We start from the raw sequence: 24,730 nt of genomic DNA on the forward strand, positions 1-24,730 counted from the left end.
CCTGAGCGCTCTGGAGTAAGTTTTCATCAAGGATCTCTCTATACTTTGCTCCGTTCATCTTTCCTTCGATTCTGACTAGTCTCCCAACATTTTTAAAAATCTCCACAGCATTATTCTGCTACCACCATGCTTAACCATAGGGATGGTGCCAGGTTTCCTCCAGACGTGATGCTTGGCATTCAGGCCAAAGAGTTCAATCCTGGTTTCATCAGACCAGAGAATTCAGAGACCTGCATCTTGTTTCTCATGGATTGAGTCCTTTATGCTTCTACACCTGCATTGCTTGCTGTTTGGGGTTTTAGGCTGGGTTTCTGTACAGCACTTTGAGATATCAGCTGATGTACGAAGGGCTATATAAATACATTTGATTTGATTTGATTTGATATGGCTTTTGGCAAACTCCAAGCGGGCTGTCATGTGCCTTTTACTGAGGAGTGGCTTCCATCTGGTCACTCTACCATAAAGGCCTGATTGGTGGAGTGCAGCAGAGATGGTTGTCCTTCCGGAAGGTTCTCACATCTCCACAGAGAAACTCTGGACCCTGTCACCACCCTGACCAGGGTCCTTCTCCCCCAATTGCTCAATTTGACCAGGTGGACTCCAATCAAGTTGTAGAAACATCTCAATGATGATCAATGGAAACAGGATGCACCTGAGCTCAATTTCGATTATCATAGCAAAAGGTCTGAATTCTTATGTAAATAAGGTATTTCTGTTTTTAACTTTTAATAGATTTGCAAAAAAGTCTAAATACATGTTTAGGTTTTGTCATTATGGGGTATTGTGTGTAGATAGATTAGGATGTTTATCTATTTAATTGGGGTGGCAGCGTAGCCTAGTGGTTAGAGTGTTGAACTAGTAACTGAAAGGTTACAAGATCAAATCCCTGAGTTGTTCTGCCCCTGAACAAGGCAGTTAACCCACTGTTCCTAGGCAGTCATTGAAAATAAGAATTTGTTCTTAACTGACTTGCCTAGTTAAATAAAGGAAATCAATTTTAGAATAAGACTGTAACATAACAAAATGTGGAATAAGTCAAGTGGTCTGAATACTTTCCGAATACACTGTCTATATTTGTTGACAGAACGTAACATATCATACTTAATGGATGATGTTGTACAATAGAGAAGGATAGAGGCCTGTAGTGGCCAAAAGGGGGTGTTAGTATGGGCAGCTTCCACCACTTTAAGGCAGTCAACTGGGTGGGACTTCCAATGACTTCCTGTTGGAGTCATGTCCAACCTGGTGCATCAAGAGGGATCAGCCAATTTTGAAGAAGAAAATTGATTACTTAACCTTAATGGCGTTGCCAATGCTGTCACAGACACAAAGATGAGTCCTCCCTATCTCTATGTGTTACACACTTTCTGGGGACCAGTTTTGAGTGCTAATTTCAAAACTACTGGCTGAAATTATACAAAACCTTTGGATTGTCTTTGTTTACATTGTCCAATGCACTGATCAGTGGATTGGGGAGTCATTATGCCCCCTTGTGGTCAAACATTTCCAGTGGAACCTCATCAGAGTTGTGTTCAAGATTAAACCAAAGCTTTATAACTAAACCAAGATAGACCACCGCCTGTCGTTTCTAATGGGCAGAACAAGTCTGTGTTTGCATATTTCATTAGGGAATGTCTACTCTGTGAAGTGCGCGTGTGTAATAACTAAATTCGCCTTTGCACTCCTTCTACACAGCGCTTTTTTTTTTTTTACAACTTTTGCAAAGGGTAGAGTCTACAAAACGTAGTCCACTATGTTCATAGTAGATTCGAGTTTTGGGAACAGAGAGCAAATTGAGAGCAAATGTTTCATCGATGAAAAAATGTGCAGAATGTCGGCCAAAATCCATCTCGTTCCATCTCCTCCCACCATATTTGGTAGTGAGTGGAAACGCCAAGCGGATGCTTCATATTTATTCGTCCAGTGAATTATCTGTCTAATCGTTCTGTGATTAAACGTTTCGGAAGTTGAGATGAATGCAGTTTGCAAATGCACGTTATAAACATAGAAAACTTCCACCATTAACATGCAATTTCGCGCTGGTCCTTGTATTATCTATTCAAAACGATATTTTGGGGACACCTTTGTTATTTTTAAGGTTGGAAATGCTGCAGCGGGACGTTAGTGTGTTTGTGCAAAATAGTACTCAGCATCATCTGGATATTTGTGCAACAAAAGTTCAACATTCACCTTCTTCCACCATTTATGTCAAGCCGTCTACGCATACAGTTTGACGCATAGGTTCGATAAATCCAGCATATGCCCCACACAGAGCGCGCAACAACTGTCTCTGCAACGCAATGCTGCAAGGCAAACGCAGGGTTCCTTTGGAAATGAATGTACCTCCGATGATCGAGGCTAACTCCGCAGTTTACATAGGGGTACGCACCTTGTAAATATAGCACACCTGTGTGCACATGACTGCAGTCCTGTATGGAGGTGTAAAAAAAAAACGATGTTGTGACTTGAGGACGCTGGACACAATTTAGTTTTATGTTGATAAGATGAGTATCTCGTCCATTTTTAAGTGAAACAGCAGCTAGAAAATATTGTCTTGTTCTTGATGTTTCTATCTCTCTGCAAGCACTCAGGCCCACATTTTCTTCTGAATAAAAATATTTTTTTGGGGGGGTGCTGCAGCACCCTCAGCACCGCCAGTACCCTTGGCTATGGGTGGGGACCACAACAACATTTGAACTCCATGATGGAGGCTGCATTGGTTCGCAGGTCTGCATACCCACAACCACGAGGCAGAGAAAAATGCAGCAATGTTATAACTAATTTCATGCAGTTCTACGAATTTTGCCATGGTGCAGAGAAAAATTTTACATTTTACAGTACATTTCCTGCAATTCTACATATTTTGTCATAGGGTGGAAAGAAAGGTTTGCAGTTTTTATTATGATATCTGACTGAGAGTGACTAACAAAATCAATGAGGGCATCCTGGTTGGTAACTCGACCATGATTACAGCAAGTTTAGATAGCTGGCTACAAGATTCATTTACAATCTAAAAAATGTTAGCTGACATGGACTAATTGTGTGACTAAGTGACTGACAAGAAAAAAAACTGCTGAAGCACAACCAAATGTTGAAATTACATCTTGTGTATTCTTCTATTCTAACTCTCAATAAAAACTCCACTTTGTCCATGACAGCCAACAGATGCTCATCATAACACACCCCTTCTTACATGGATCAATGGACCTACAAAATGGGGGTCGGCCGACAGTACAATAAAACATTTTTTTTAGCACAACCACTTAAAGACAATTGGAATTAATAACATGTCATACAAATTGAAAATATACAGTGCATTCAGAAAGTATTCAGACCACTTGACTTTTTCCACATTCTGTTACGTTACCGCCTTATTCTACAATTGATTAAATTGTTGTTGCTTCTCAATCTACACACTATAACCCATAATGACAAAGCAAAAACAGGTTTAGAAATTTTAGCAAATGTTTTAAAGGTATTGATATCACATTCACATTCTTCTCTGCAGAGCCTCAAGCTCTGTCAGGTTGGATGGGGAGTGTTGTTGCACAGCTATTTTCAGGTCTCTCCAGAGAGCAGATCGGGTTCAAGTCCGGGCTCTGGCTGGGCCACTCAAGGACATTCAGAGTGTTGTCCTGAAGCCACTCCTGCGTTGCCTTGGCTGTGTGCTTAGGGTCGTTGTCCTGTTGGAAGGTGAGGTCCTGAGCGCTCTGGAGTAAGTTTTCATCAAGGATCTCTCTATACTTTGCTCCGTTCATCTTTCCTTCGATTCTGACTAGTCTCCCAACATTTTTAAAAATCTCCACAGCATTATTCTGCTACCACCATGCTTAACCATAGGGATGGTGCCAGGTTTCCTCCAGACGTGATGCTTGGCATTCAGGCCAAAGAGTTCAATCCTGGTTTCATCAGACCAGAGAATTCAGAGACCTGCATCTTGTTTCTCATGGATTGAGTCCTTTATGCTTCTACACCTGCATTGCTTGCTGTTTGGGGTTTTAGGCTGGGTTTCTGTACAGCACTTTGAGATATCAGCTGATGTACGAAGGGCTATATAAATACATTTGATTTGATTTGATTTGATATGGCTTTTGGCAAACTCCAAGCGGGCTGTCATGTGCCTTTTACTGAGGAGTGGCTTCCATCTGGTCACTCTACCATAAAGGCCTGATTGGTGGAGTGCAGCAGAGATGGTTGTCCTTCCGGAAGGTTCTCACATCTCCACAGAGAAACTCTGGACCCTGTCACCACCCTGACCAGGGTCCTTCTCCCCCAATTGCTCAATTTGACCAGGTGGACTCCAATCAAGTTGTAGAAACATCTCAATGATGATCAATGGAAACAGGATGCACCTGAGCTCAATTTCGATTATCATAGCAAAAGGTCTGAATTCTTATGTAAATAAGGTATTTCTGTTTTTAACTTTTAATAGATTTGCAAAAAAGTCTAAATACATGTTTAGGTTTTGTCATTATGGGGTATTGTGTGTAGATAGATTAGGATGTTTATCTATTTAATTGGGGTGGCAGCGTAGCCTAGTGGTTAGAGTGTTGAACTAGTAACTGAAAGGTTACAAGATCAAATCCCTGAGTTGTTCTGCCCCTGAACAAGGCAGTTAACCCACTGTTCCTAGGCAGTCATTGAAAATAAGAATTTGTTCTTAACTGACTTGCCTAGTTAAATAAAGGAAATCAATTTTAGAATAAGACTGTAACATAACAAAATGTGGAATAAGTCAAGTGGTCTGAATACTTTCCGAATACACTGTCTATATTTGTTGACAGAACGTAACATATCATACTTAATGGATGATGTTGTACAATAGAGAAGGATAGAGGCCTGTAGTGGCCAAAAGGGGGTGTTAGTATGGGCAGCTTCCACCACTTTAAGGCAGTCAACTGGGTGGGACTTCCAATGACTTCCTGTTGGAGTCATGTCCAACCTGGTGCATCAAGAGGGATCAGCCAATTTTGAAGAAGAAAATTGATTACTTAACCTTAATGGCGTTGCCAATGCTGTCACAGACACAAAGATGAGTCCTCCCTATCTCTATGTGTTACACACTTTCTGGGGACCAGTTTTGAGTGCTAATTTCAAAACTACTGGCTGAAATTATACAAAACCTTTGGATTGTCTTTGTTTACATTGTCCAATGCACTGATCAGTGGATTGGGGAGTCATTATGCCCCCTTGTGGTCAAACATTTCCAGTGGAACCTCATCAGAGTTGTGTTCAAGATTAAACCAAAGCTTTATAACTAAACCAAGATAGACCACCGCCTGTCGTTTCTAATGGGCAGAACAAGTCTGTGTTTGCATATTTCATTAGGGAATGTCTACTCTGTGAAGTGCGCGTGTGTAATAACTAAATTCGCCTTTGCACTCCTTCTACACAGCGCTTTTTTTTTTTTACAACTTTTGCAAAGGGTAGAGTCTACAAAACGTAGTCCACTATGTTCATAGTAGATTCGAGTTTTGGGAACAGAGAGCAAATTGAGAGCAAATGTTTCATCGATGAAAAAATGTGCAGAATGTCGGCCAAAATCCATCTCGTTCCATCTCCTCCCACCATATTTGGTAGTGAGTGGAAACGCCAAGCGGATGCTTCATATTTATTCGTCCAGTGAATTATCTGTCTAATCGTTCTGTGATTAAACGTTTCGGAAGTTGAGATGAATGCAGTTTGCAAATGCACGTTATAAACATAGAAAACTTCCACCATTAACATGCAATTTCGCGCTGGTCCTTGTATTATCTATTCAAAACGATATTTTGGGGACACCTTTGTTATTTTTAAGGTTGGAAATGCTGCAGCGGGACTTGTGGTCTCGACAGTCGACTCAAATCAACGCTTAACTCCGTGAAAGTAATTGGAAGTCCAACAAGCCGGGGGTGGTGTCGGTTTCCACTAGATACCACAGCCACAAGTAATATTCCACAGCCAAAAAGTCAAAATTAGCTACAAAAAGTAGCCTTGTGGTCTTCATTTAATGTTAGGCATAAGGTTAGCATTGTGGTTAAGATTAGGTTAAAATATTTTAAGAAGATAAATTGTAGAAATGGGCTGGGTTTAGCCATAATTAGGATTTTGTCGCTGTGTTAACTAGTGACGACCGGTGGTGTCCTCATGCTAGCGATTGTTTTGAACTTACAGAAGCAACTGGAAATCGGAGTTGCCTAGGTGTGACCACTTGGTAAGGTAATTCCTAATTCCCATATTTACTGCATCTACAAGCTGATTTTTAATTTTTAATTATTATTTTACCAATGAAGTACGTGTTCATTTAATGAATGAGTATGTTCACGAGCTGGCTATTTGACAGGCACAAGCGCATTCACATTTAAGCTAACGTTAGCTAGCATTAGCCAACTGGTTAATTTTGCTTGTCAACTATACTGAACAAAAATATAAACAATTTCAAAGATTTTTCTGAGTTACAGTTCATTTAAGGAAATCAGTCAATTGAAATAAATAAATTAGGCCTAATCTATACATTTCACATGACCGGGCAGGGGCGCAGCCATGTGTGTGTGCGTCTACAGTGGCTTTTGAAAGTATTCACCCCCTTGGCATTTTTCCTATTTTGTTGTTTTACAATCCGGAATTATATATATATATATTTTTTTGGGGGGGTGTAATTTGAATTTTTTGTGATACAAACAAGAAATAAGACAAAAAAATAGATAACTTGAGCGTGTATGACTATTCACCCCCCAAAGTCAATAGAGCCACCTTTTGTTAGAGCCACCTTTCGAAAGAATTATAGCTGCAAGTCTCTTGGGGTATGTCTCTATAAACTTGGCAGATGCAGCCACTGGGATTTTTGCCCGTCTTGAAGGCAAAACTGCTCCAACTCCTTCAAGTTGGATGGGTTCCACTGGTGTACAGCAATCTTTAAGTCATACCACAGATTCTCAACTGGATTGAGGTCTGGGCTTTGGCAAGGCCATTTAAATGTTTCCCCTTAAACCACTCGAGTGTTGCTTTAGCAGTATGCTTAGGGTCATTGTCCTACTGGAAGGTGAACCTCCGTCCCAGTTTCAAATCTCTGGAAGACTGAAACAGGTTTTCCTCAAGAATTTCCCTGTAGTGCCATCCATTATTCTTTCAATTCTGACCAGTTTCCCAGTCCCTGCCGATGGAAAAACACCTCCACAGCATGATGCTGCCACTACCATGCTACACTGTGGGGATGTTGTTCTTGGGGTGATGAGAGGTCTTGGGTTTGCGCCAGATATAGCATTTTCCTTGATGACCAAAAAGCTCAATTTTAGTCTCATCTGACCAGAGTACCTTCTTCCATATGTTTGGGGAGTCTTCCACATGCCTTTTGGCAAACAATGTGTTTGCTTATTTTTGTCTTTAAGCAATGCCTTTTTTTCTGGCCACTCTTCAGTAAAGCACAGCTCTGTGGAGTGTACGGCTTAAAGTGTTCCTATGGACAGATACTCCAATCTCTTATGGATTTGATGGTGCTCTGTGGGATGTTCAAAGTTTCTGTTCTTTTTTTACTACCAAACCCTTATCTGTACTTCTCCACAACGTTGTCCTTGACCTGTTTGGAGAGCTCCTTGGTCTTCATGGTGCTGCTGGCTTGGTGGTGTTGCAGACTCTGGGCCTTTCAGAACAGGTGTATATATATTCTGAGATCGTGTGACAGATAATTTGACACTTAGATTGCACACAGGTGGACTTTAACTAATTATGTGACTTCTGAAGGTAATTTGTTGCACTAGATCTTATTTAGGGGCTTCATAGTAAAGGGGGTGAATACATATGCACGCACCACTTTTACATTTGTTAAAAAAATTAACAGTTTTTAATTTTTTCATTTTATTTCACCAATTTGGACTATTTGGTGTATGTCCATTACATGCAATCCAAATATAAATCCTTTTAAATTACAGGTTCAAAGCAACAAAATAGGAAAAATGCCAAGGGGGATGAATACATTTGCAAGGCGCTGTGGGGTTATGTTGCTTCACAGTCCCCGCTGTTCCTTAAGGTGTATTTTTATCAGGGTTTTTAAAAATCTAATTTTACTGCTTGCATCAGTTACTTGATGTGGAATAGAGTTCCATGTAGTCATGGCTCTATGTAGTACTGTGCGCCTCCCATAGTCTGTTCTGGATTTGGGGACTGTGAAGAGACCTCTTGTTGGGTTTCCAGTAGTTCAAACAGACAGCTCGGTCCATTCAACATGTCAATACCTCTCATAAATAGAAGTAGTTAAGAAGTCGATCTCTCCTACACTTTGAGCGAGGAGAGATTGACATGCATATTATTGATGTTAGCTGTCTGTGTACATCCAAGGGCCTGTTGTGCTGCCCTGTTCTGAGCCAATTGCAATTTTCCTAAGTCCCTTTTTGTGACACCCGACCACACGACTGAACAGTAGTCCAGGTGCGACAAAACGAGGGCCTGTAGGACCTGCCTTGTGGATAGTGCTGTAAAGAAGGTAGAGCAATGCTTTATTATGGACAGACTTCTCCCCATCTTAGCTATTGTTGTATCAATATGTTTTGACCATGACAGTTTACAATCCAGGGTTACTCCAAGCAGTTTAGTGACCTCAATTTGCTCAATTTCCACATTATTTATTACAAGATTCAGTTGAGGTTTAGTGAAAGATTTATCACAAATACAATGCTTTTAGTTTTAGAAATATTTAGGACCAATGTATTCCTTGCCACCCACTCTGAAACGAACTGCAGCTCTTAAGTGTTGCAGTCATTTCAGTAACTGTAGTAGCTGATGTGTATTGTTTAGTCATTCGCATACATAGACATACTGGCTTTACTCAAAGACAGTGGCATGTCGTTAGTAAAGATTGGGAAAAAAAGGTAAGGGGCAGAGGCAGCTGCCCTGGGGAATTCCTGATTCTACCTGGATCATGTTTGAGAGGCTTCCATTAAAGAACACCCTATGTGTTCTTTTAGACAGGTTATGATCGATAATGGCAAAAGCCGCAATGAAGTCAAACCCCACAATCCTTTTTAACATCAATTTCTCTCTGCCAATCATCAGTCATTTGTGTAAGTGCTTGTTGAATGTCCTTTCCTATAAGCGGGCTGAAAGTCTTTTGTCAATTTGTTTACTGTAAAATAGCATTGTAACTGGTCAAACACAATGTTTTCGAAACGTTTACTATGGGTTGGTAACAGGCTGGTTGGTCGACTATTTGAGCCAGTAAAGGGTGCTTTACTATTATTAGGTAGCGGAAGGACTTTTGCTTCCCTCCAGGCCTGGGGGCACACACTTTCTATTACAGTGGTTTCTCCTTTAAAAGTTGCGAGCCTGCACTGCGGGACTTAGAGGGTCCCAGCGTCACAGCTTCATTGCTCCAGACCACCACAAGGGGGAGTTAGAGCACTCATTATGCATTTGGGTCCCAAGGTTTTTATATGACCAATCATATCGAGTGGTTCCAATGATACATTTTGACACGAGCCACCCGTCCCTGGATGAAGATTGCTGACAAAATGTACAATTGAGAGGAATATGTCAGTTAATGTAGAGACAAACGTTTGTGCATATTTTTCTTTTGTCATAAAGTTAATTTACGAAAATCGCTATTTTGCAAGTTCTCTGACTAGCTAACATTAGCCAGCTAGCTAGTGTTGTGAGAATTAATTTGTAATTCGTGTTGTTTAATGTTTTAGGGACTCCTGAGAACCAGCAAACCAGGCTGTCGTCTTGTCAAACAGTGGATGTAAATAATCTAGCTAGCCAAAGCAGTTATTGCAAATTGAATGTACAATTGTGTAAGCTTGCCTTGCAATGCAGCTGAAGTAACATAGCTAACTATTTATTTGCTTATTGTGTAGTGGATGATAAAAATAACTGTATGCCTACAGCATGTAGCTGATCTGTGTATGGACTAGAGGTCGACCGATTATGATTTTTCAACACTGTTACCGATTTTTGGAGGACCAAAAAAAGCTGATACCAATTAATCGGCCTATTATTTTTTTATATATTTATTTGTAATAATAACAATTACAACAAGACTGAATTAACACTTATTTTAACTTAATATAATACATAAATCAAATCAATTTAGTTTCAAATAAATAATGAAACATGTTCAATTTGGTTTAAATAATAAAAAACGGTGTTGCAGAAGAACGTAAAAGTGCAATATGTGCCATGTAGAAAAGCTAACGTTTAAGTTCCTTGCTCAGAACATGAGAACATATGAAAGCTGGTGGTTCCTTTTAACATGAGTCTTATTCCCAGTTAAGAAGTTTTAGGTTGTAGTTATTATAGGACTATTTCTCTCTATACCATTTGTATTTCATTTACCTTTGACTATTGGATGATCTTATAGGCGCTATAGTATTGCCAGCCTTATCTCGGGAGTTGATAGGCTTGAAGTCATAAACAGCGCTGTGCTTCAAGCATTGCGAAGAGCTGCTGGCAAATGCAGGAAAGTGCTGTTTGAATGAATGCTTACGAGTCTGCTGCTGCCTACAACTGCTTAGTCAGACTGCTCTATCAAATATCAAATCATAGACTTAATTATAATACACTGCTCAAAAAAATAAAAGGAACACTAAAATAACACATCCTAGATCTGAATGAATTAAATATTTTTATTAAATACTTTTTTCTTTGCATAGTTGAATGTGCTGACAACAAAATCACGCAAAAATTATCAATGGAAATCGAATTTATCAACTCATGGAGGTCTGGATTTGGAGTCACACTCAAAATTAAAGTGGAAAACCACACTACAGGCTGATCCAACTTTGATGTAATGTCCTTAAAACAAGTCAAAATGAGTCTCAGTAGTGTGTGTGGCCTCCACGTGCCTGTATGACCTCCCTACAATGCCTGGGCATGCTCCTGATGAGGTGGCAGATGGTCTCCTGAGGGATCTCCTCCCAGACCTGGACTAAGGCATCTGCCAACTCCTGGACAGTCTGTGGTGCAACGTGGCGTTGGTGGATGGAGCGAGACATGATGTCCCAGATGTGCTCAATTGGATTCAGGTCTGGGGAACGGGCGGGCCAGTCCATAGCATCAATGCCTTCCTCTTGCAGGAACTGCTGACACACTCCAGCCACATGAGGTCTAGCATTGTCTTGCATTAGGAGGAACCCAGGGCCAACCGCACCAGCATATGGTCTCACAAGGGGTCTGAGGATCTCATCTCGGTACCTAATGGCAGTCAGGCTACCTCTGGCGAGCACATGGAGGGCTGTGCGGCCCCCCAAAGAAATGCCACCCCACACCATGACTGACCCACCGCCAAACCGGTCATGCTGGAGGATGTTGCAGGCAGCAGAACGTTCTCCACGGCGTCTCCAGACTGTCACGTCTGTCACATGTGTGCAGTGTGAACCTGCTTTCATCTGTGAAGAGCACAGGGCGCCAGTGGCGAATTTGCCAATCTTGGTGTTCTCTGGCAAATGCCAAACGTCCTGCATGGTGTTGGGCTGTGGACATCGGGCCCTCATACCACCCTCATGGAGTCTGTTTCTGACCGTTTGAGCAGACACATGCGCATTTGTGGCCTGCTGGAGGTCATTTTGCAGGGCTCTGGCAGTGCTCCTCCTGCTCCCCCTTGCACAAAGGCGGAGGTAGCGGTCCTGCTGCTGGGTTGTTGCCCTCCTACGGCCTCCTCCACGTCTCCTGATGTACTGGCCTGTCTCCTGGTAGCGCATCCATGCTCTGGACACTACGCTGACAGACACCGCATTATTTTTCAGTCATATCAAACTCCATGATTTGAATGATGCTGTGTCTGCATGTATGTATTACAATTATACACTTCAACAGTGTTTACCGCTCATGGGATATCAATGATTTCACATTGTAACTATGCAATAGACTAGAAACATGATTGATTTGTAATTCATATATACAGAAAAATAACTATGCATATCGAACTCCATCCGCATTAATCTGAGGACACAGGATAGTATTTCAATAAGATATTTAATTTCAACCAGTGGATAATGTGAAACGCTTTATTGAAAGAAGTTCATTATCCAGGTGTTATAAATGCATTATAATTATGATAATTGTAATATTATAAATACAAGTTCAATCTGTACTTCAATGCACATATAAAACGAGGAAGAAAGACGAGGTGGGGAGAGAGGTGTAGAAGGCAGAAAGGGAAAGAGTTAAGAACAGCGGTAGACAGCATATGATTAATGAATTACAGTGCTACCCTAATATTCTCTCAGTTCTTCACAATTGCGGTGTCTCCTAACCAGCCTTGGGCCCCCAGAAGGTTCTTTTAAGAGCAGATGAGGTGGCAATGATGGGTCTGGCTTTCTCTCGCACATCAAAACATACCTGCAGACAAGTGACAGATGGATACAGAGAGAGCATGATTTAAGCTTTGTTTTTATATTCTAACACGGTCAGTCACTCTGGGACTACTACATCTCTGTCTGTATTTCAATGTAAAGCATCTCTTTAATAATATTCCTGTTGACCCGACCAAGTGACATCTCACCTATGATCATGCTGTGCCGTCTGTGTCAGACAGTTCAGATGCGGGAGGGGTTCACCAAAACAGCTGATAAAACCTAGAGGATTTAGGGAGAAGGGGGAGAGGGATGAAGTGAAGAAGAGAGACTGTTATTGTGTGTGTGTGGTCTCACCTGGTGTCCACACTGAGTGGCTACAGAGTACTTTATGCTGAAAAACAGACATGAATACAAACAATAGAAGATAATGTCAATAGAAGATACTGTATGCGACGCAGATACCTATCTGAGTGTACCTGAAACATTTAAATATAGAGGGCTATGTGTCTCACCACTTGGTTAACCCCCAGGGAAATCATGACCTGGCAGCAACAGATAGCAACAGATAGTCCAGTGAAAATGGCTGTGTTTATGTGGTGTAAATCTGAAAATTAGCAGCTGACATCTTAAGGTTTTTTAAATTAATGCATGTGAGACAGGTTCCATGTACAACAAGACAGGCAGAGATGGAGAAAAAGAACACAGAGCAGTTATGGACACTTTGGCCAGCGATAAAGCTTCCACGGCCTGTTCCTCAGACAGTGAACATCTGGCGATATCTACATTTTCCACCTCTTGATCATCTCGCTCTCTGAAAGTAAAGAAAACAGCTTATTTTTTATAGATATGAAAATAATAACTGAGATATGACTTCAATCTAAAGCAGCAGATGTCAATTTTAGAATACGTCAATACAGCCCAGTGCTGCTTACCTGAGATGCCATCTTCGTAGGTGTCTGCTTTGACTTCCTTTGTGTCGGAGAAAAGTTGCTTTCATAACAATTATTTTTGATTGGAAAAAAAGAAACGTTTTTGCTCTTGACAAAAATACACAAATGTACCTCCATAGCATATAACAATTTGCCTGTGAATAACCACACCTTCATACAAACGTGCTACTGTATGTAGAATTCTTGACGCACAACCGAAGATGCTGCCATATCCTGCCAGCACGCCCGCAAGCGAGCCACTCAGGAGCTGAATGATGACGCGTAGAAGAGGGAAAGGAATGAGATGGGAACAACAATTTGTTGCAAATTGGGGTGGGGGGCTAAATAATTGAACAATAGACTATTCAACCTTTTATTAAAGAATAGTCTAATAGCCGAGCTAGGTGTGAAACCCCCCTCCCCCCTATCACAGACCAGATTTGCCCTAACGACCAAGGGGTAGCTTGCTACTCAAAGTAATAAAGTAATGACTTTTCAAATAAGTTACCTTACACGTTATGTTTGCTGACAATTTGTTAGCTACGCTGTCCTTACAAACCACATAGCATATTATTACAGCAGTATGTACCAGTATGTTAGCTAGCTACCTAACGTTAGTAGTTATACATCAAACTTACCAGTATACTAACAATAGGCTAACTAACTACCCAACGTTTATTGACTTGATTACTCTCATCATTCTTAGCTAAATGGTATAGTTGTTGTGCTTTCTCAATGGACATTCGGGTGCTTTCGTAAATCCGCTCTGGCTATCTATCGGCTGGACAAGAGAACGAGTCAAAATTCACCCAAGGCTGAAAAATGGCTTAAGAACGTTGGCTGAACTGGAACACTAGCGTGAGCCCATAGCAAATTAATGGAATCGAACGTTTGCAGAGCCTGTTTTCACTGGAGTGATGCTTAGAATTCTATTAAAAATGTAGCACTTTTTATTTTACCACTACAATCTGTTCGTCGGACGAAACTGGAAGAAAACAACTTGATGGTGTCAACTGTGCTTATGTCTCAGTAATGAAAAAGTAGGGAAAAATGTACTTCTGACTATTTCTGGTCTAGTGATCGATGACAAACGAGCTCGCAGCCCAGACTTACATAATTACAATGAGGAGATTTTCCTGATTTTTAAAATGGTGCCCGTGTAACAGTTTTGCGTCCGTCCCTCTCCTCGCCCCTACCTGGGCTCGAACCAGGGACCCTCTGCACACATCGACAACAGCCACCCTCGAAGCATCGTTACCCATCGCTCCACAAAAGCCGCAGCCCTTGCAGAGCAAGGGGAACAACTACTTCAAGGTCTCGGAGCGAGTGATGTCACCGATTTGAAACGCTATTAGCATGCACCCCACTAACTAGCTAGCACCCCACTAACAACGTGAGCAGGTCTCATTGCCAACAATAGCGAAGCAGGCAATGTGACGTTGAACAATAAGCTGGGAATAGAACGTTCGGAAGGCGAGTTGGTGCCACGTTGCTCAATAGAACTAATAGGAGCTGGCAGGGTGAAAATGAACTAAAATAAGGCCCGTTTTTTCACGATTTCTTCAAAACGATGGCAAGCAGCTGGGAAATATGGTCATATTATGAAACTGGGCTCTACGGCGGATGCAATTAACTAGTTTTTATCAGAAAATACCACATTTCATGTGTCTAGCCTACTATCTACATGGATTTCAGAGCCCTCTCATCTGAGTGTACCAGATCACAGTAGCCTAATAAACAAAACCACATTTCGTTTATAAAATAAAGATAAAAAATACTCTTTCAAAATGCAGATGTTGATTTAGTTATGGATCCATAACAAATTACTATGGGAATAAATATCACTGATTTACAGCAATATTGGAACAAAGTTGTCTCATGAAGGCAAACAATTTAGAATCCTCCAATCCTGTAGCCTACACCCGACAATCACGTTGTACAGGGCCATATTTACCATTCTATCCTAAAGGAAATCCTCGGGGTTTCATTTTTTCTCTGAATGGAAACACCATAATATGAATCAAATTAATTAAGCCACATTTCTTAAAATCAATCCCATATACTATGTTATTACAAAAAAGGTTTTACATTCTCTGGTAATGCCAATAAAAAAAAAAAAATTATATAAAATGCTTCTCAAAGATGCCCTCTGGTGGTCAAATTAGCAATAACTTGCAGTAACAGAAGAAATGGCTGAGAATGAAATGACGTGCCACAGAATGCTGCTGCAGCAGAGCGCAGGGTGTGCCGCGGTATGACACAACTTTTAACCTGTAGTGACACCCCATCCCGTGAACGGGACCGTTGTCATCATCTGACACTAATTAGCATAACGCAACGGACATAAATCTTCCTAGAAAATATTCCTATTCATGAAAATCAGAAGTGAAATATATTGGAACACAGTTTAGCCTTTTGTTAATCACCCTGTCATCTCAGATTTTCAAAATATGCTTTACAGCCAACGCTAGACAAGCATTTGTGTAAGTTTATCATAGCCTAGCATAGCATTATGCCTTGCTAGCAGCAGGCAACCTTGTCACGGAAATCAGAAAAGCAATCAAATTTAAATAGTTTACCTTTGATGAACTTCGGATGTTTTCACTCACGAGACTCCCAGGTAGACAGCCAAAGTTCATTTTTTTCCCCAAAATATTATTTTTGTAGGCGAAATAGCTCTGTTTGTTCTTCACGTTTGGCTGAGAAATCGGCCGGAAATTGCGGTCACCACAACGCCGAAAAATATTCCAAATTAGCTCCATAATATCGACAGAAACATGGCAAACGTTGTTTAGAATCCATCCTCGAGGTGTTTTTCTAATATCTATTCGATTATATATCCGTCGGGACAATTCGTTTTTCACTAGGACCGATTGGAATCATGGCTACCTCTGTATTTTACGCAGGAATCTCTCTCGGAGCCACCATGTGACCACTTACGCAATGTGGCCGCCTATGGCTATTCTTCAACAGAAATGCGTAAAACTATGTCACAATGCTGTAGACACCTTGGGGAATACGTAGAAAGCGTAAGCTCGTTGATGGTACATTCACAGCTGGATAGGGAGTCATTGGAACGCAGCGCTTTCAAAACCTGGGGCACTTCCGGATTGGATTTTTCTCGGGCTATCGCCTGCCACATCAGTTCTGTTATACTCACAGACAATATCTTTACAGTTTTGGAAACGTTAGAGTGTTTTCTATCCAAATCTATATGCATATTCTAGCATCTTTTCCTGACAAAATATCCCGTTTAAAACAGGAATGTTTTTTTCCCAAAAATGAAAATACTGCCCCCTAACACCAAGTGGTTAAAGGAGGAACCACTGTAGACTTAAATTGAAAATATGGCAAATAGGAGTGGCAATATTGTTCGCTATTATCCTAATTTTCAGATCCCGGTGACTTGTAGACAACAGTTATTTCTTCACCTCTTCCACACTCACTTAAACACAATTCAAAATTACAATGCTTGTCTTTCATACTTTGGTCAGATATACTTGGATTTGTAATGTCAACGTTTGTTGCTCGCATGTCATGCCTATGTTTGCTAATCTTGCCAATGAAAAAATCATTAAAGTAGTTTGCAATATCAGCCGGTTTTGTGATGAATGAGCCATCTGATTCAATGAATGATGGAGCTGAGTTTGCTTTTTTCCCCAGAATTTCATTTAAGGTGCTCCAAAGCTTTTTACTATCATTCTTTGTCATTTATCTTGGATTCATAGTGTAGTTTCTTCTTTTTATTCAGTTTATTTTAGATGATTTCTCAATTTGCAATATGTTTGCCAAACGTTTGTACAGCCAGGCTTATTTTCCATTCCTTTTGCCTCATCCCTCTCAACCACACCATTTTTCAATTTCTCATCAATCCACAGGGATTTAACAGTAATTTTCTTAATGGTTGCATGCTTATTGCATGCTTATCAGTTTTTCACAATTCCTGACATTTAATCCTTTATTTTAAGAATGTGAAATGTCAGAATAATAGTACAGTGATTTATTTCAGCTTTTATTTCTTTCATCACAGTGGGTCAGAAGTTTACATACACTCAATTAGTATTTGGTAGCATTGCCTTTAAAATGTTTAACTTGGGTCAAATGTTTCGGGTAGCCTTCCACAAGCTTCCCACAGTATGTTGGGTGATTTTGGCCCATTCCTCCTGACAGAGCTGGTGTAACTGAGTCAGGTTTGTAGGCCTACTTTTTCTATAGGATGAGGTCAGGGCTTTGTGATGGCCACTCCAATACCTTGACTTTGTTGTCCTTAAGCCATTTTCCACAACTTTGGAAGTATGCTTGGGGTCATTGTCCATTGGGGTCATTGTCCATTTGGAAGACCCATTTGCAACCAAGCTTTAACTACCTGACTGATGTCTTGAGATGTTGCTTCAATATATCCACATACTCTTCCTTTCTCATGATGCCATCTATTTTGTGAAGTGCACCAGTCCCTCCTGCAGCAAATCACCCCCACAACATGATGCTGCCACCCCCGTGCTTCACGGTTGGGATGGTGTTCTTCGACTTGCAAGCCTACCCATTTTGCCTCCAAACATAACGATTGTCATTATGGCCAAACAGTTCTATTTTTGTATCATCAGACCAGAGGACATTACTCCAAAAAGTACGATCTTTGTCCCCATGTGCAGATCCTCCATTGAGTCAAAACAAAACTTCCAGGAGGACCATGAGCTGTTACTATCGATAAGGTGTCTGATTCATCATTTTCACCTCAAATAGATGTAGACAGACTTTTATCAGAGGTTGCTTGTTGTGAGCGCTGAGGGAACTTTATGCACTTGGCCTGATGATTCCACATCTTTGTTGCATTCTTCACATATGATTTGGCCCAGTATCTGCAAATATACACAGCTTTTCCTTCTACATTAGCTGCAGTGAAATGTCTCCATACATCAGATGGAGACCCGTGGCGTTTTCCTATGAAGATTGGGAAAGTTAGATTAAACAACTCCTTTGTAAGATAAATGTTTTACAATGAAACATGTATGGACACAGGTGAATTAACACTCCTCAGTTAGCAGGCTCAAGCAAGCTAAAACCCACATGGTAGCAAAACCTAACTAGCAGAAATTGTTAACAAATGAGAAATTATTTAAACACACTTTTCTGTAGGCTACAATTTACTAGTTAACAATGTCCTATAAAATATATTCACCCCAGCCAGTATTGTAATCAAAACTAACCAGAAAGCATGTAGTCCTTGGCTCAGACAGTAGTGTGGGATCAAGTGTGGGCTCAATAGCATCTCATTAGTGTGCAAGATCTTGAGAGTGCACTGCACATGCATAGGGTTGCAATTCCATTGAATTGGGGATAGTTTAACCAAAATATGCCACAAGACCTAGAATTGCCTTGTGTATCCCACAAAAAAAGGTTCACTGTTATAAGCTAACTTTTTGATGAAGTTAAGTACAATTCCTCAAATTATTCCCTTAACTTCCCATAGAAAATTTTCGGAAAATGTCCGACCCTTTGCAACCCTACTCACTTTTTTTTTTTTTTTGAATTTTACCCCTTTTTTCTCCCCAATTTCGTGGTATCCAATTGTTGTAGTAGCTACTATCTTGTCTCATTGCTACAACTCCCGTACGGGCTCGGGAGAGACGAAGGCTGAATGTCATGCGTCCTCCGATACACAACCCAACCAGCCGTACTGCTTCTTAACACAGCGCGCATCCAACCTGGAAGCCAATGTGTCGGAGGCTACACCGTGCACCTGGCAACCTTGGCTAGCGCGCACTGAACCCGGCCCGCCACAGGAGTCGCTGGTGCGCGATGAGACAAGGAGATCCCTACCGACCAATCCCTCCCTAACCCGGACGACGCTAGGCCAATTGTGCGTCGCCCCACGGACCTCCCGGTCGCGGCCGGTTACGACAGAGCCTGGGCGCAAACCCAGGGACTCTGATGGCACAGCTGGCGCTGCAGTACAGCGCCCTTAACCACTGCGCCACCCGGGAGGCCGCTTCCACTCATGGCTTTTAATAGCCATGTCTTGTGGATCTGACTCTTGATTTGCGCTGTTAGAAGCTTGTGCCCGGCAGTATTGCCTTCAATGTCTAGTGTATCGTTTAGAAAATCAGTAAAGACTGCATATGGGTTAAGTAACTTTGATCCCTTTCAGGATTATTTAAAAATTGCATAATGCTAGAAGACTGGCAACTTAATTAATTCCTTGTGTTTTACCTGTGTTGCAGAGACCACCAGTTCTACAGTCATGCTGCACACACCGTTGGATAGACACACAGACTGACGATGGACTGACCGGTCCTTTCCACCAGTCCCCTCCCCCCCCTCTCTGTATTTGTGCCTGCTGGATCCTGGTCAGTGGATACTCGGGCGCTGTGCGTCATGGCGTCCAACGGTTGGGCTGGGAGACATTCCCTGTGGCGGTTCCTTTCGCCGTTTCGAAGCAGGCAGGAGCGTGTGGTGTTGGCACGCAGCGAGAGCATGCCGGGGGAACACGTGCTGAAGATCACCATCACAGAGACCACGATAATCGAGGCAGATTCAGGGGTGTGGAACTCCAAGTCGCTGGTCTACCTGGGCCTGTGGTACTTCTTCAGCTTCTGCACACTTTTCCTCAACAAGTACATCCTATCTCTGCTAGAGGGGGAGCCAAGCATGCTGGGTAAGGAACAGCAGTGTACTAAGGGCCTCAGCAGTAGATAACTCAATTCCTACATGTTGTTGTACCATGGTTTATTGGTTTTAATTGATTTGTAGGCGCTGTTCAAATGGTCTCCACCACCATCATAGGCTTTCTGAAGATGTATGTGCCTTGCTGCCTATACCAGCACAAGTCCAGGACTGAGTACCCCCCCAACTTCCTCATGATCATGCTGTTTGTGGGGCTCATGAGGTGGGTCTGTACTCTAATGACTCTACTTTCAGCTGCATTGTTGAAGTTATTTGGTTGGTTTGTTTCCTTTTGTTAAGTTGGACTAATACATAACTAGCTTTTATTTCCGTAATGGCTAATGCTAATTGATCAATGTTTATTTTGTGATCATTTGAGTGTTGTTTCCATAGTAGAAGTATCAGTGCTACCAAAATGGTTGTTGAACTTAAATGGCCAGTAAATGGGTATATTTTAGGGAAGTGAGATGCTGCACCTCCTATCATTACAGGTAAAAAGACTTTGTGTAGCAGAGGTTCAGGTTCAGAGTGGATGTAGTGTGTCATTGTCTTCTGGTCTGAATGCCACTGACCTGTTCCGTTCTGTAGGTTCACCAGTGTGGTGCTGGGTCTGGTGAGCCTGAAGAATGTGGCCGTTTCCTTTGCCGAGACGGTGAAGAGCTCTGCGCCCATCTTCACTGTCATCATGTCAAGGCTGATCTTGGGGGAATACACAGGTAAAGGACATACACACAGTGAAGTGCCTGGCTGAGTTCCAATCCAGAAAACACTTCACTATCCCTTTATATGCACCCTTCATTATGTTCTTAGGATTCTGTCAGGGTTTCATTCTGTAAACATTCCTTTCTCTAGTACAAATTGTATTTGTCACGTTTCGTAAACAATTGGTATAGACTAACAGTGAAATGCTTACTTACGGGCCCTTCCCAACAATGCAGAGAGAAAAATGTAAAAAGACAATAACACGAGGAATAAATACACAATGAGTAACGATAACTTGGCTATATACACGAGGTACCAGTACCGAGTTGATGTTCAGGGGTACGAGGTAATGCAGTGCATTTGACTTTTTCCACATTTTGTTACATTACAGCCTTATTGTAAAATGGATTAAATAAAAAAAAAGCCTTATCAATTTACACACAATACCCCATAATGACAAAGTGAAAACAGGTTTTTAGAAATGTTAGCAAATGTATTAAAAATAATAAACAGATACCTTATTTGCATAAGTATTCAGACCCTTTGCTATGAGACTTGAAGTTGAGCTCAGGTGCATCCTGTTTCCATTGATCATCCTTGATATGTTTCTACAACTTTATTGGAGTCCACCTGTGGTAAATTAAATTGATTGGACATGAACTGGAAAGGCACACACCTGTCTATATAAGGTCCCACAGTTGACAGTGCATGTCAGAGCAAAAACCAAGCCATGAGTTCGAAGGAATTGTCTGTAGAGCTCAGGGACAGGATTGTGTTGAGGCACAGATCTGGGGAAGGGTACCAAAAAATGCAGCATTGGAGGTGCCCAAGAACACAGTAGCCTCCATCATTGTTAAATGGAAGAAGTTTGGAACCACCAAGACTCTTTCTAGAGCTGGCCGCCTGGCCAAACTGAGCAATTGTGGGAGAAGGGCCTAGGTCAGGGAGGTGACCAAGAACCGGATGGTCACTCTGACAGCGCTCTAGAGTTCCTCTGTGGAGACAACCATCTCTGCAGCACTCCACCAATCAGGCCTTTCTGGTAGAGTGGCCAGACAGAAGCCACTCCTCAGTAAAAGGCACACGACAGCCCACTTGGAGTTTGCCAAAAGGCACCTAAAGACTCTCAGACCATGAGAAACACGATTCTCTGGTATGATGAAACCAATATTTAACTCTTTGGCCTGAATGCCAAGCATTACATCTGTAGGAAACCTGGCACCATCCCTACGGTGAAACATGGTGGTGGCAGCATCATGCTGTGGGGATGTTTTTCAGCGGCAGGGACTGGTAGACTAGTCAGGATCGAGGGAAAGATGAACGGAGCAACGCACAGAGCGGTCCTTGATGAAAACCTTCTCCACACCGCTCAGGATCTCAGACTGAGGCAAAGGTTCACCTTCTAACAGGACAATGACCCTAAGAACACAGCCAAGAGCAGGAGTGGCTTTGGGTCAAGTCTCTGAATGTCCTTGAGTGGCCCAGCCAGAGCCTGGACTTGAACCCGATCTAACAATTCTGGAGAGACCTGAAAATAGCTGTGCAGCAACGCTCCCCCATCCAACCTGACGGCGCTTGAGAAGATCTGCAGAGAATGGGAGAAACTCCCCAAATACAGGTGTGTCTAGCTTGTAGCGTCATACCCAAGAAGACTCAAGGCTGTAATCGATGCCAAAGGTCCTTCAACAAAATACTGAGTAAAGGGTCTGAATACTTATGTAAATGTAATTTTTCTGGTTTTTATTTGAAATAAATTAGCTAATTGTTTTCAAAAAACTGTTTTTGCTTTGTCATTATGGGTTATTGTGGGTAGATTGAGGAAGGGAAGAAACAATTTAATACATTTTAGAATAAGGCTGTAACGTAACAAAAATGTGGAAAAGGTCAAGGAGTCTGAATACTTTCCGAAGGCACTGTGTGTGTGTGTGTGTGTGTGTGTGTGTGTGTGTGTGTGTGTGTGTGTGTATGTATACACACACACACACACACACACACACACACACACACACACACAGTGGGGAGAACAAGTATTTGATACTCTGCCGATTTTGTAGGTTTTCCTACTTACAAAGCATGTAGAGGTCTGTCATTTTTATTATGGGTACACTTCAACTGTGAGACAGAATCTAAAACAAAAATCCAGAAAATCACATTGTATGATTTTTTTTATTTTTATGAATTCATTTGCATTTTATTGCATGACATAAGTATTTGATCACCTACCAACCAGTAAGAATTCCGGCTCTCACAGACCTGTTAGTTTTTCTTTAAGAATCCCTCCTGTTCTCCACTCTCCACTGTATTAACTGCACCTGTTTGAACTCGTTACCTGTATAAAAGACACCTGTCCACACACTCAATCAAACAGACTCCAACCTTTCCACAATGGCCAAGACCAGATAGCTGTGTAAGGACATCAGGGATAAAATTGTAGGCCTGCACAAGGCTGGGATGGGCTACAGGACAATAGGCAAGCAGCTTGGTGAGAAGGCAACAACTGTTGGCGCAATTATTAGGAAATGGAAGAAGTTCAAGATGACGGTCAATCACCGTCGGTCTGGGGCTCCATGCAAGATCTCACCTCGTGGGGCATCAATGATCATGAGGAAGGTGAAGGATCAGCCCAGAACTACACGGCAGGACCTGGTCAATGATCTGAAGAGAGCTGGGACCACAGTTTCAAACAAAACCATTAGTAACACACTACGCCGTCATGGATTAAAATCCTGCAGCGCACGCAAGGTCCCCCTCCTCAAGCCAGCGCATGTCCAGGCCCGTCTGAAGTTTGCCAATGACCATCTGGATGATCCAGAGGAGGAATGGGAGAAGGTCATGTGGTCTGATGAGACAAAAATAGAGCTTTTTGGTCTAAAGTCCACTCGCCGTGTTTGGAGGAAGAAGAAGGATGAGTACAACCCCGAGTACAACCCCAAGAACACCATCCCAGCCGTGAAGCATGGAGGTGGAAACATCATTCTTTGGGGATGCTTTTCTGCAAAGGGGACAGAACGACTGCACCGTATTGAGCGGAGGATGGATGGGGCCATCTATCGCGAGATCTTTTCTGATGTATCAAATACTTATGTCATGTTCCTTAATCACATTGTATGATTTTTTTCTGGATTTTTGTTTTAGATTCCGTCTCTCACAGTTGAAGTGTTCCTATGACAAATATTACAGACCTCTACATTCTTTGTAAGTAGGAAAACCTGCAAAATCAGCAGTGTATCAAATACTTGTTCTCCCCACTGTATATATACACACACACACTACCGTTCAAAAGTTTAGAGTCACTTTGAAAGAAAAGCAAAAAATGTTGTCCATTAAAATAACATCCAAATGATCAGAAATACAGTGTAGACATTGTTAATGTTGTAAATGACTATTGTAGATGAAAACATATGATTTTAATGGAATATCTACATAGGCGCTGTTAGGTTCTTATTTTTAGAGTAACTCGACGGACACTAGAAAAGCTTAACAGGCTTAATTCTTCCCAAAGGGTCGATACAGCTGCATTCAGACATCACGTTTCCACCACTCCAATTTAAACACTCCTCCTTCTCTCCAATCCTTGTGTTTTATGGTCTGACAGGAAGATGAAGTGATAGAGTAATAAACCGTTCTGTCTCCCTTAAGGTGACCTGACCTCAACCCCCTTGATGTCTAATCCAAAGCTCTCCACCCGTATCACCTATAGCACTCCTGTGACTTCTTTCCGTCCACCCAGTACATTCCAAAGCCATCTGTCTCCTACAGATAACCATTAACTTCTGATGTAACAACCATGCTCTATCACCCGCAGATACTATAGTATTACTTCTGATCTATCATGTCTCTAGTATAGTAATGTTCAAAGTTTACCCAGAATCCAACAGCGTACAGAGGCCCATTATCAGCAACCATCACTCCTGTGTTCCAATGGCTCCTTGTGTTAGCTAATCCAAGTTTATAATTTTAAAAGACTAATTGATCGTTAGAAAACCCTTTTGCAAATATGTTAGCACAGCTGAAAACTGTTGCGCTGATTTAAAGAAGCAATACATTTGGCCTTCTTTAGACTATTTGAGTATCTGGAGCATCAGCATTTGTGGGTTCAATTACAGGCTCAAAATGGCCAGAAACAAAGAACTGTCTTCTGAACCTCGTCAGTCTATTCTTGTTCTGAGA

At 41.7% G+C, this 24,730-nt stretch overlaps 1 protein-coding gene across 5 annotated transcripts in view; it reads left to right on the plus strand.

Moving 5' to 3' along the window:
- The first annotated feature begins 6,104 nt into the window (after positions 1-6,104).
- LOC139368645 (solute carrier family 35 member E2A-like) overlaps positions 6,105-24,730 on the plus strand; it is a 35,482-nt gene continuing 16,856 nt past the window's right edge. For 2 of the 5 annotated variants that reach the window (XM_071107778.1, XM_071107780.1), the window contains exons 1-4: positions 6,124-6,198; positions 19,417-19,850; positions 19,946-20,081; positions 20,447-20,574. In XM_071107778.1, coding sequence (XP_070963879.1) covers positions 19,571-19,850; positions 19,946-20,081; positions 20,447-20,574 — 544 coding nt within the window. In that variant the 5' untranslated portion in view covers positions 6,124-6,198; positions 19,417-19,570. Of the gene's footprint in view, positions 6,199-19,416; positions 19,851-19,945; positions 20,082-20,446; positions 20,575-24,730 lie in introns of all 5 variants that reach the window. The other 3 variants (XM_071107781.1, XM_071107777.1, XM_071107779.1) reach the window with 3 other exon arrangements.

This window comes from Oncorhynchus clarkii, chromosome 16 (assembly GCF_045791955.1).
Source record: "Oncorhynchus clarkii lewisi isolate Uvic-CL-2024 chromosome 16, UVic_Ocla_1.0, whole genome shotgun sequence".
Lineage (NCBI taxonomy): Eukaryota > Metazoa > Chordata > Actinopteri > Salmoniformes > Salmonidae > Oncorhynchus > Oncorhynchus clarkii.